General features: G+C 43.5%; 1 protein-coding gene across 1 annotated transcript in view; it reads right to left on the reverse strand.

Moving 5' to 3' along the window:
• The window catches only part of ptpn20 (protein tyrosine phosphatase non-receptor type 20), a 67,357-nt gene that overhangs the window by 12,434 nt on the left and 42,864 nt on the right, over positions 1 to 12,059 (reverse strand). Inside the window, exons 33-42 of the mRNA XM_060925911.1 lie at positions 11,759 to 11,796; positions 10,121 to 10,204; positions 9,538 to 9,602; positions 6,170 to 6,331; positions 5,908 to 6,070; positions 5,640 to 5,722; positions 5,376 to 5,449; positions 3,846 to 4,006; positions 3,543 to 3,691; positions 1,412 to 1,502 (exon numbers count right to left, since the gene is read on the reverse strand). Of these exons, the coding sequence (XP_060781894.1) occupies positions 1,412 to 1,502; positions 3,543 to 3,691; positions 3,846 to 4,006; positions 5,376 to 5,449; positions 5,640 to 5,722; positions 5,908 to 6,070; positions 6,170 to 6,331; positions 9,538 to 9,602; positions 10,121 to 10,204; positions 11,759 to 11,796 (1,070 nt within the window). The remainder of the gene's footprint in view (positions 1 to 1,411; positions 1,503 to 3,542; positions 3,692 to 3,845; positions 4,007 to 5,375; positions 5,450 to 5,639; positions 5,723 to 5,907; positions 6,071 to 6,169; positions 6,332 to 9,537; positions 9,603 to 10,120; positions 10,205 to 11,758; positions 11,797 to 12,059) is intronic.

A 12,059-nucleotide genomic window follows, 5' to 3' on the forward strand; every position in this document is an offset into this window, starting at 1 on the left:
TCAAAACACCAGTCAAATGGGCTAATAACTATAAGAACTCGAAAATGTAATAACTTTGACCAAAGTTATGATTTCCAGCACTGTAACAAAAGAAAAAGAAAGACACTCTGGCTATGCTTTTGGAACCCCTGTGGGTCACACGTGTCAACAAAAATAAACAAAATAATTGTTAGTATTTTAATCATAGTTTGTTTTGCTGCTTTGAAATCTGATAGCTTTATTAATCTGAGGCATAAATGCTAAATGTGAAGAAGTAAATTAATAAACTATCCCACTGGTTTAATAAATAAGTTAAAATAAAAAAGTAGAAAGGCAGGCCAGGATGAGGTTATAGAGTGGCATTGTCTAGACTATTCCCATGGTAGCCATTTTGGTTGATACAGTCATGTTTGTGGGAATGCAGGGAGGCATGTTGAGATGTCTCTGCATGTAGCCTTGGTACATGATTTCTCCCTATATTATCCTGGTCGCTTGCTGACCTCCATGTAAGACTGGACCTACATGTAATGCTCTACAAGAGGCCTGCCTGTAAAAACATGTTAAACAGCCACAGAGAGAAAGGGGTTCAAGAAAAAAAAAAGAGTGAAAACAAAAAAGGGGCTTGCAAGGGGAAGTGGAGTTCTCCGAGAGTATGTAGATGCGTGCAGAGACATCCTCACAATGGGTGGCATCAAACTTCTTATAGGAGGCCTTGAACTACTTCCAGCAAAAACAGTTAAGTCCCAGGGGCCTCACACTTTGCGATCCTAGGGGCTTTATTTGGGAGAACAGAAGCCCAGTGAGCAGCCATGATAATAAACAAACACTCAAGGGCAGGCGAGGGCCAGTCTGCCTCCTGCCAGTACAAGAAGTCCTGCATTGTACCTTAGTGCCCGCCTCTGAGCACACACATCCCCTGTGTGTGTTCCACAGGGACTCATATAGCTCTCTCACACAAACATAGTACCAACCCAGAGATTTACAAATCTTTCAGACTGCTTCCCATTACAGTAAAAGAGGAATTGCAAGTCAAAATGATGTAAAAATGAAGGAGTATAAACTTGATAACAAAAGCTGTAGTGTGAGACTCAGGCCAAGAGAGAAGGCCTGGAAAACCACAGGAAGAGGATGGATGGAGTTCAATCATACAGAGACACTCACGAGAAGTGTAAAATTACACCCTTTAATGTGGGTGGGGAGTTTGGCTACTCTACATTGCCACTAGGTGTGAATGAGTGTGTGAATGTGTATGTGCATGGTACACTGTGATCAAATGTTGTCCTACCCAGGTTACATTACTTCCTCATGCCTAGTGTTCCTGAGATAGGCTTTAGCTGCACTGTGACCATGATAAAGCAGTTAATGAAGATGAATGAATGAAAAAATGTTTTAGCAGTGTTTCTTTGCAATAAATACTTGCAGAAAGGCTTACAGGGCAGGATTTCTCTGTATCGGTTCTTCTCTCGGTTCTCTGGTGCTTTTCCAACCAGGCAGTTATCTGAGGGTGTCAGATGTCCTAATGTCTACAGCAAAAAAAGATATGGACATAATATTGTGTGAATAAATCTCATTAAGGAGTGAAATCATGAAATAAAAGGTAAGTGAAACTCAAATATTGTAAAAGGATTTTCATGACGGATAATTACACTTTTCCCAACATAACTCAGATTACCGTTTAAGCTCAGGAAACAGTAAATCATAAGGGGGCTGCTACAGTTGTAATTGGAAGGAAGTGAATAATGCTAGTTCCTGAGTTTGAATGTTTAATCCATCCATCCATCCATCCATCCATTATCTATAACTGCTTATCCTGTACTGTACAGGGTCACGGGCAAGCTGGAGCCTATCCCAGCTGACTATGGGCGAGAGGCGGGGTACACCCTGAACAAGTTGCCAGATCATCAGAGGACTGACACATAGAGACAAACAACTATTCACACCTACGGTCAATTTAGAACCACCAATTAGCCTAACCTGCATGTCTTTGGACTGTGGGGGAAACAGGAGCACCTGGAGGAAACCCATACAGACACAGGGAGAACATGTAAACTCCACACAGAAAGGCCTCCATTGGCCACTGAGCTCGAACTCAGGACCTTCTTACTGTGAGGCAACAGTGCTAACCACTACACCATCGTGCCGCCCTGGGGTGGGTTTCCCAAAAGCCTCTTAACGCAAAGAGCATCTTAACTAGGAGAGAGAGTGTTCATTGTGATGCCTGCTCTACCATTTAACAATGATCTTTGTGCTACGATGCGCTTGGGAAACTCACTCTGGATGTTTTATGCTAATTTATATATTCATCCATCCATCCATCCATCCATCAATCCATCCATCCATTATCTGTAGCCGCTTATCCTGTTCTACAGGGTCGCGGGCAAGCTGGAGCCTATCCCAGCTGACTATAGGCGAGAGGTGGGGTACACCCTGGACAAGTTGCCAGGTCATCGCAGGGCTGACACATAGAGACAGACAACCATTCACACTCACATTCGCACCTACGGTCAAGTTGGAGCCACCAATTAGCCTAACCTGCATGTCTTTGGACTGTGGGGGATACTGGAGCACCTGCAGGAAACCCACGCGGACACAGGGAGAACATGCAAACTCCACACAGAAAGGCCCTTGTCGGCTGCTGGGCTCGAACCCGGACCTTCTTGCTGTGAGGCGACAGTGCTAACCACTACACCACCGTGCCACCTCCTAATTTATATATGTTTACTGAAATGTAATTTTATTCAAATGTGTTGTAATGGAGGGTGGCACGGTGGTATAGTGGTTAGTGCTGTCGCCTCACAGCAAGAAGGGTCTGGGTTTGAGCCCAGTGTCCGACAAGGGTCTTTCTGTGTGGAGTTTGCATGTTCTCCCCGTGTCTGCGTGGGTTTCCTCCGGGTGCTCTGGTTTCCCCCACAGTCCAAAGACATGCAGGTTAAGCTAATTGGTGGCTCTAAATTGACCGTAGGTGTGAATGGTTGTTTGTCTCTATGTGTCAGCCCTGCGATGATCTAGCAACTTGTCCAGGGTGTACCCCGCCTCTCACCCGTAGTCAGCTGGGATAGGCTCCTGCTTGCCTGTGACCCTATGGAACAGGATAAGCGGCTACAGATGGATATATATATCAAAACATTTTTAAATATCTTTTACTAAAGGAAAGCATGAAGAGGCTGTGCTGTAATCACAGCCTATAACATTTTCTAGCCAATTTTAGGCTGATATAAATGTCATGCCATTATGTGTTATTTAGGACTGATAGCCTGTATATTCAGTCTTAGCTGCTAATGTTTAACTCACTCAGGTGTCAGTCATTTGACACTATAGATTCATTGGACACAAAACACAAACATAGGAAAATTAACTGGATGCAAAATGTCAAAACTATGTAATGATTTTGCTTTCGACTGAATGTTTAATTTACCTCTACTGTAAAAAAGAGAGAGAGAGAGAGAGAGAGAGAGAGAGAGAGATTATTCCATTCTAATTAATTCCAAATTAGGCACATTTCAAACCTTTCAAATTTTATAATTCAAGCAATGTTCATTTGTAATCTAATGAAAAGTACCTACCAGAAACTCTTTGACAAGGTCATGCTGATCCAGTTGATTCTGAAGATTTTGAATAAGACTTTGGAGTCTGGACCCTGAGTACTGGCCATTCATAGGTGAGCTGATCAGGGCAAGTCTGGTCAGTTCCTCCTCTGACACAATAGGCGGACCTAAAATTTAGTGCATGCATGTTTGATATTCTTATAATAAAACTAAGCATTTACTTGTAACTTTAATACAGTGATTGAACTCTGCATACTTCATTTTAAACCTGGTCTCAATGCATATAAATATAGCCAATTTCTAATATTCAGTCTCCTCGACCTGTGTGTGGTGTTGTTTCTGTAGAGGAAGGCTGAGAAGTGTCGTCATCATCATCATCATCATCATCATCATCATCATCATCATCACTGCTCCAGCTGTTTGTGTAATTTTTCTCCATGATTTTGCCAGAATTTTCTTGATTTTGCGTCTGGGGATCTGTCCTGAAAGGGGTATAAGGCAGTTATGAACAGAGAACATGGCCACATTTCTGTGTTCTGAGGAGCTTTTATCATGCAAGACTAATTTTCCTCTGACTTTTCCTCATAAAATGCAAAAATCTGCTAAATATAGTGCACTACAGGATGTACACTAGAATCAAAGCCCTAGTATTTAGTGTGGGAAAGTTGGGTCTGTTTTATTCATAACTTGTTGGTGCCCTCTTGTGTTCTACACAAAGCAACACAAAACCCAGCGACTATGCCATTCTGCAGTTCAGTAATTGGACTTAATTATCTTTTCTTGTGGGCGGCATGGTGGTGTAGTGGGTATCACTGTCGCCTCACGGCAAGAAGGTCCTGGGTTCAAGCCCAGCGGCCGATGAGGACCTTTCTGTGCGGAGTTTGCATGTTCTCCCCGTGTCCGCGTGGGTTTCCTCCAGGTGCTCCGGTTTCCCCCACAGTCCAAAGGCATGCAGGTTAGGTTAACTGGTGACTCTAAATTGACCGTAGGTGTGAATGTGAATGGTTGTCTGTGTCTATGTGTCAGCCCTGTGATGACCTGGCGACTTGTCCAGGGTGTGCCCCGCCTCTCACCCATAGTCAGTTGGGATAGGCTCCAGCTTGCCTGCGACCCTGGAGGACAGGATAAGCGTCTATAGATAATGGATGGAAGTTGGGTCTGTTTCATTCATAACTTGTTGGTGCCCCCTTGTGTTCTACACAAAGCAACACAAAACCAAGCGACTATGCCATTCTGCAGTTCAGTAATTGGACTTAATTATCTTTTCTTGTGGGCGGCATGGTGGTGTAGTGGGTAGCACTGTCGCCTTGCGGCAAGAAGGTCCTGGGTTCAAGCCCAGTGGCCAATGAGGACCTTTCTGTGTGGAGTTTGCATGTTCTCCCCGTGTCTGCGTGGGTTTCCTCCGGGTGCTCCGGTTTCCCCCACAGTCCAAAGACATGCACGTTAGGCTAACTGGTGGCTCTAAATTGACCGTAGGTGTGAATGTGAGTGTGAATGGTTGTTTGTTTCTATGTGTCAGCCCTGCGATGACCTGGTGACTTGTCCAGGGTGTACCCCGCCTCTCGCCCATAGTCAACTGGGATAGGCTCCAGCTTGCCCGAGACCCTGCACAGGATAAGCAGCTACAGATAATGGATGGATGGATGGATTTGGTACAGTAATGATTAATCTGTCAGAGGTTTCAAGGTCAACTGAAGATGTAAGATTTACTATCATAATTGAGAAACAATTATGCTATTATGAAAGAATAAAGTTTTATTTGAGGAACCTTTATACATAAGCATTTGCAGATACTGAATACTGGTGAAAACAAAGTTAGACCATTGTCAGACAGAAAGAAATAACACTTACCTGCTCTGTAGCATATCTGCGACACTCAGAGTTGGGCAACAACCCTGAAAAGTAGGTGTACAGTTTCCACTATCCTGCAGAGAGAGAGAGAGAGAGAGAGAGAGAGAGAGAGAGAAATATAAAGACAGCCACATTGTTGAATTTCAGCATCTTCTGCTCAGTGTAATTTGAAGACGTGTGCTTATTAATTTTGAGAATTCATCCCGCAAAAGTCAAAATACAATTCATATTGTCTGAATTGTATAGTGTGGGTGTTTTATAAACCTGATCGCATTCCATCTTTACTCCAGGACACCCGGATGAATGAAATGCCAAATGATCCTCCTGCACCTCTAGAAGTGAGCTTACTCCTGCCAGAGACATACACCACACTTAACCTTGATTAAAATACAATGATAGCATGAACACTTACAGTAATTGAATTTTACCCACTGAGCAATTGCAGCCATATTCTGTGTGGTTTATTCTAATTGTTACACAATAAATGCAGGATAGTTGGTCGAAGACTGAAGTGAATGGTGAGGTGGCAGACCTTTAGTGTGTTCTTGAGGGTCTTCAGGACAGGAACTTGAACCAGTGCAGGAAGTGATGGGGAAAATGTCTCTGTATACAGTCAGTTGAACTGCCCCCTCTGCTCTCCTCAGAATATCGACTACCTTAACGTGGCTCAATCCTGACACAATCACACCATTCACCTGAACGCAGAGGCTCAGGGTTAGAATTATTCTGCTCTGGTCATGTGGCTAAGTTTAAATAAAACTGAAAGGGCACAGAAACCCTTTACTGACAGCCACCTCCAGGAGGATGTCTCCCACACGCAGACGGCCATCCTGCTCAGCCACACCCCCACAGCAGATATCCTTCACTTGCAGACTGCTGCCATTGACTCCACCCACCAGAGAAAAGCCAAACCCACCTCTCTCTGGTTTAGTAAACTCCAGCTGAAGAATACAGCTCTGAGTGAGACAGAGAGCACAACATAAGTGAAAATTTACAAAAACCTTTCACATTGTGATTTAAAAAAATATTTTCTACAATGCAAAGTTTTGAACACTACAGGTTTTCCTAATTTGAAATACACTCACTATCCACATTAATAGGAACATCTGTAAACCTGGACATTCATGTAATTATTCAATCAGTCACGTAGCAGCAGCACAATACATAATATTGTACAGATGTAGGTCAACAGCTGCAGTTAACATTCACATTAAACATCACAATAGGATCTCAGCGATCTCAGTGACTTTGACCATGGCAGGACTGTTACTACAATTAATCTGTCATCTCGTAAAATAATAAGGCACTTGTCACTTTACCACAACTCCACCCCCCCAACATCTGGTCACTACTCATCCTGTAAACGGCTCATTATTTGCACACTGTAGATACTCCCATGTTCTAAGCCATTTTGCACTATTACCATTTGCACTATTACTGCTTGTGTGGTTTTGTATGTGTGTGATTTTTTTTTATTTAATACTTGTTTTGTTGGGGCGGCACGGTGGTGTAGTGGTTAGCGCTGTCGCCTCACAGCAAAAAGGTCCTGGGTTCGAGCCCCGGGGCCGGCGAGGGCCTTTCTGTGTGGAGTTTGCATGTTCTCCCCGTGTCCGCGTGGGTTTCCTCCGGGTGCTCCGGTTTCCCCCACAGTCCAAAGACATGCAGGTTAGGTTAACTGGTGACTCTAAATTGACCGTAGGTGTGAATGTGAGTGTGAATGGTTGTCTGTGTCTATGTGTCAGCCCTGTGATGACCTGGCGACTTGTCCAGGGTGTACCCCGCCTTTCGCCCGTAGTCAGCTGGGATAGGCTCCAGCTTGCCTGCGACCCTGTAGAAGGATAAAGCGGCTAGAGATAATGAGATGAGATGAGACTTGTTTTGTTGGGCGGCACGGTGGTGTAGTGGTTAGCGCCGTCGCCTCACAGCAAGAAGGTCCGGGTTCGAGCCCTGTGGCCGGCGAGGGCCTTTCTGTGCGGAGTTTGCATGTTCTCCCCGTGTCCACGTGGGTTTCCTCTGGGTGCTCCGGTTTCCCCCACAGTCCAAAGACATGCAGGTTAGGTTAACTGGTGACTCTAAATTGACCGTAGGTGTGAATGTGAGTGTGAATGGTTGTCTGTGTCTATGTGTCAGCCCGGTGATGACCTGGCGACTTGTCCAGGGTGTACCCTGCCTCTCACCCGTAGTCAGCTTGGATAGGCTCCAGCTTGCCTGCGACCCTGTAGAACAGGATAAAGCGGCTAGAGATAATGAGATGAGATGAGACTTGTTTTGTTTGTGTATTTATGTTTACACTGAGTGTCTGGGAGAAATTGAAATGCTATTTCAATCCCTCTCTGTCCTGTACATACTGTATGGCCGAATTGACAATAAAGTTGACTTGATAATTGTTGGTGCCAGACTGACTGGTTTGAGTATTTCAGAAACTGTTGATCTCTTGAAATTTTCACAAACAACAGTCTCTGGAGTTTACACAAAATGGTCTGAAAAACAAAAAAATCATCCAGTGAGCAGTGGTTCTGCAGGCAGAAATGACTTGTTGATTAGAGAATTCAGAGGAGATTGGTCAGATTTGTTCTAGCTGACAAAAAAGTCAACAATAATTCAAATAACCACTCTACAACTGTACTGAGCAGTTCAGTATTTTGCATAGCATGTCAGATTTTGGGGCGGCATGGTGGTGTAGTGGTTAGCACTGTCACCTCACAGCAAGAAGGTTCTGGGTTTGAGCCCAGTGGCTGACGGGGGCCTTTCTGTGTGGAGTTTGCGTGTTCTCCCCGTGTCTACGTGGGTTTCCTCTGGGTGCTCCAGTTTTCCCCCACAGTCCAAAGACATGCAGGTTAGGCTGATTGGTGGCTCTAAATTGACCGTAGGTGTGAATGTGAGTGTGAATGGTTGTTTGTCTCTGTTTCAGCCCTGCGATGACCTGGCAACTTGTCCAGGGTGTACCCCGCCTCTCACCCATAGTCAGCTGGGATAGGCTCCTGTGACCCTGAACAGGATAAGCGGCTACAGATAATGGATGGATAGATGTCAGATTTTGAGGGGGATGGACTACAACAGCAGACCACCACATCAAGTTCCACTCCTATCGGCCAAGAACAAGAATCTGAGGGTACAGTGGGCACAGGTATACTGAAACTAGACAGTTGAAAATTGGAAAAATGTTCTGATGAATCTCAATTCCTTCTGCCAACAATCAGATGGTAGGGTCAGAATTCAACACCAACAGCATGAATCCATGAACCCAACCTGCTTTGTATCAACAGTTCAGATTGCTGCTAGTGGTGTAATGGTGTGAGGAATGTTGTCTTCGCATACTTTCAGCCCCTTAATCCTAATTGGGCAGTGCTTAAATGCCACAGCCTGTCTGAGTATTATTACCATCCACATGTGTCCCTTCATAGCCACTATTTGCCATTTTATCCATTCATCCATCCATTATCCGTAACCGCTTATTCTGTACAGGGTCGCAGGCAAGCTGGAGCCTATCCCAGCTGACTATGCGCGAGAGACGGGGTACACCCTGAACAAGTTGCCAGGTCATCGCAGGGTATTTGCCATTTTATAACTGAGATATAAGGGATTTAATATCTCAAGTGGATCCTGGGTCTTCCAGGAGAACATGTCTGACACAGCTATACTGGAGCTGACCAGGGATATACAAATAATAAATATGACCATGAAAGCTTAAGCTGTCTTAAGCTGTTTTTGAAACTGGCTCCGTATATACCCGACATGATTTTTTTTTTTTTTTTTTAAAGTGCAGGCAGGTTTAGAATGTTAACAAAAACATTTCTTTATCATTTCGAGGAAATATATTTCTGTTTTCTTAAAGCAGATGTATTTAAATATGTTACAGGCAGAAAACAATTTTTTTTGGCCAAAATCTGACTTTTCATCATGTTGACTGTTTGCCAGACAAAGACAGTTGTGACCCAAAGTGACTAAAAGGACTCAGCTTTATGTGAAGTTCCAAAGATCAGAGATCACTCATAAAACTATTCCTCTGATCCCTCACTGTATAAGTAAGTACTATCAAATAGTGAAATATTAATGTATGAATCAGGGGCAAAAATGTGACAAAAATGGCTAATAGTGAACAGAGAGAGGGATTACTAGACTCATGTTTCAGCCTCATCATTTAGATACAGGGCAGAGTTACCTCCTGCTGGGAGGTTACAGAGGGCACTGGCCTGAATCCTTCAGCATTTTCAGCCATTAGTTTAACTGAAACAACAAAGAAAGAGAGACAGACAGAGACAAGTATGAAAACTTAGACCCAGAAACATGCATTTTATATAAGAGCAGGTTATACAGGACACCTAAACATACCCAAAGGAAAACTGAAAATGTACAAATGTACAATTTCTCCCCAAAACGAACCTCTAAAGCATTTATGAAACAGACTCAACACTCACGGTAGCCTCCCTCCTCTGCTGCCATCCTAAGACGAGATGTTCTGAGTGGCGTAATGCTCTGAAAGGTGAGCAACACTAGCCTTTTTCAGGTGCTGTTGGACCCCCCAGCTAGCCGTCGCCCAGCAACCCAGGTGTCACACAGGATCGCCTGGGACACGTCCATCAGGCGCGACAAAAATGCCATGTGATGGTTCAAAGAGGGTAGGGGCACTCGCTAATAATTAATTTTGCACTTTATGCCCTTTGGTCCAAGCAAGCTGTGTCTGTCAACATGGAGCTAAAGCTACAGCACTCAGGAAATAGAGACACAGAAACTAGAGTCATTACCATCAGCAGCAGCCTCCACATCGGATGACCGAGGCTCCTCAGAGTGAGGGATGAACCTCTTTTCTTTCTTCCAATCGAAGAAACCTGGTGATGAAAAGAATAAGAATGGAGCAGGAGATGCAAACATATGGTAAAAGCAACACTATGGTACAAACAATGGTACATCTAGTTTAATCTTTTTTTTTTTACATACAGCACATAAATAAAAAAATTTTGTATGCTACTGTAGACTCATAAATAGCATGAATACTTGCACCCTTATTCTCCCTTCTTTTCCTTACGACTTTTCTGGTTCTCATCTGCTTAATTTCTGCAAGTTACGATGGGAGCAATAGCACATAGTCTGAACCAGCCCTGTCATTTCTTATATATATATATATATAAAAATCTCATTATCTCTAGCCACTTTATCCTGTTCTACAGGGTCGCAGGCAAGCTGGAGCCTATCCCAGCTGACTACAGGCGAAAGGCGGGGTACACCCTGGACAAGTCGCCAGGTCATCACAGGGCCGACACAGACAACCATTCACACTCACATTCACACCTACGGTCAATTTAGAGTCACCAGTTAACCTAACCTGCATGTCTTTGGACTGTGGGGGAAACCGGAGCACCTGGAGGAAACCCATGCGGACACGGGGAGAACATGTAAACTCCGCACAGAAAGGCCCTTGCCGGCCACGGGGCTTGAACCCGGACCGTCTTGCTGTGAGGCGACAGCGCTAACCACTACACCACCGATATATAAGTTTTCTACACTAAAATCTGAGTCATTGACAAATTATATCAATATATATCACTAAGAAAATAATGTCTTAATTTCATATAGCAAGACCTGAACCTTAATCCTGAACAATTTTCTGGTTTCCCAAGTGAGACCAAGACTACTATACTCAATATATTTTGGAATATAGAGTGTTGGATAATGCAGAATCACTATCGTACATATTTTGAGCTTTATTCCATGGGCCAAAATTGTTGGGTATGTCCAAATCCCAGGAACAATGGGGGTGCAGCAGGATTACACCATGGATGGGACACTAGTCCATCACAAGGTACCATCCACACACAAATTCACACTTATGGACAATTTATTTTAGTCAATCCACCAACTGGCATTCTCTGTGGACATAAGCAGAACATACACAGAAATTCCACACAGACAGTCACCTGAGCTGGGGCTATGAGGCAACCCACTGCACCTCCATGACCCAAACCAGCAGAATAAAACATTAGTCAGAACTGATGTTGAAGGAGGGTGCTCATCTAATTTGAGCTGACACTGCACTCAAAAATGTCGCTGTGTCCACTGAAGTGTTCAGTGAATCCCAGGCCACAGTGGCAGCCACCGGAGCAGCTCACTGTCTCACTTCTGTCACTTCAGACTAGAATGAAACATGTCAGCCATGCGCTGAGAGTATAGTGTGGCAAGCACATACACACACACTTACAGAGAAGAGCATGAAGCCTAGCCCAGAGCAAGGTGAAATGCTGTATACTGAACAGTGACTAACAGCTAAATGCAGAAAACATATCCATTGGTTACTTACAATCTTTGGATGGTTTGTGACATGAACTTAAAGAATAAGCATATAAAACATGTTATTCTGATGATGATTAAATTAATCAGATGCCTACCATTCCATTTCATTTTGGGTGTCACAGGTTGATCATCTCTGTAGTAAAGAAAAAAAGCAAATAAATGATCAGCCAATATAAACAAAAGAAGTTTTTTTTTAATTATTTGACTGCCATATTTTTCAGGTATCCTCTGCAAACTGTAACCTATATTTTTTCAAGAATGAACTGTGCTTTTTCTGTTTTAATACTTAATACTTTTAATTAATACTTTTCCATCTCTTAAATGGTTTTCACTATATAATATAATGTACATACAGTCAGGTTTATAAGTATTTTTTCGTAAATCACAAAATTTTCA

The sequence above is a fragment of the Neoarius graeffei genome, chromosome 7, assembly GCF_027579695.1.
Source record: "Neoarius graeffei isolate fNeoGra1 chromosome 7, fNeoGra1.pri, whole genome shotgun sequence".
Taxonomy (NCBI): Eukaryota; Metazoa; Chordata; class Actinopteri; order Siluriformes; family Ariidae; genus Neoarius; species Neoarius graeffei.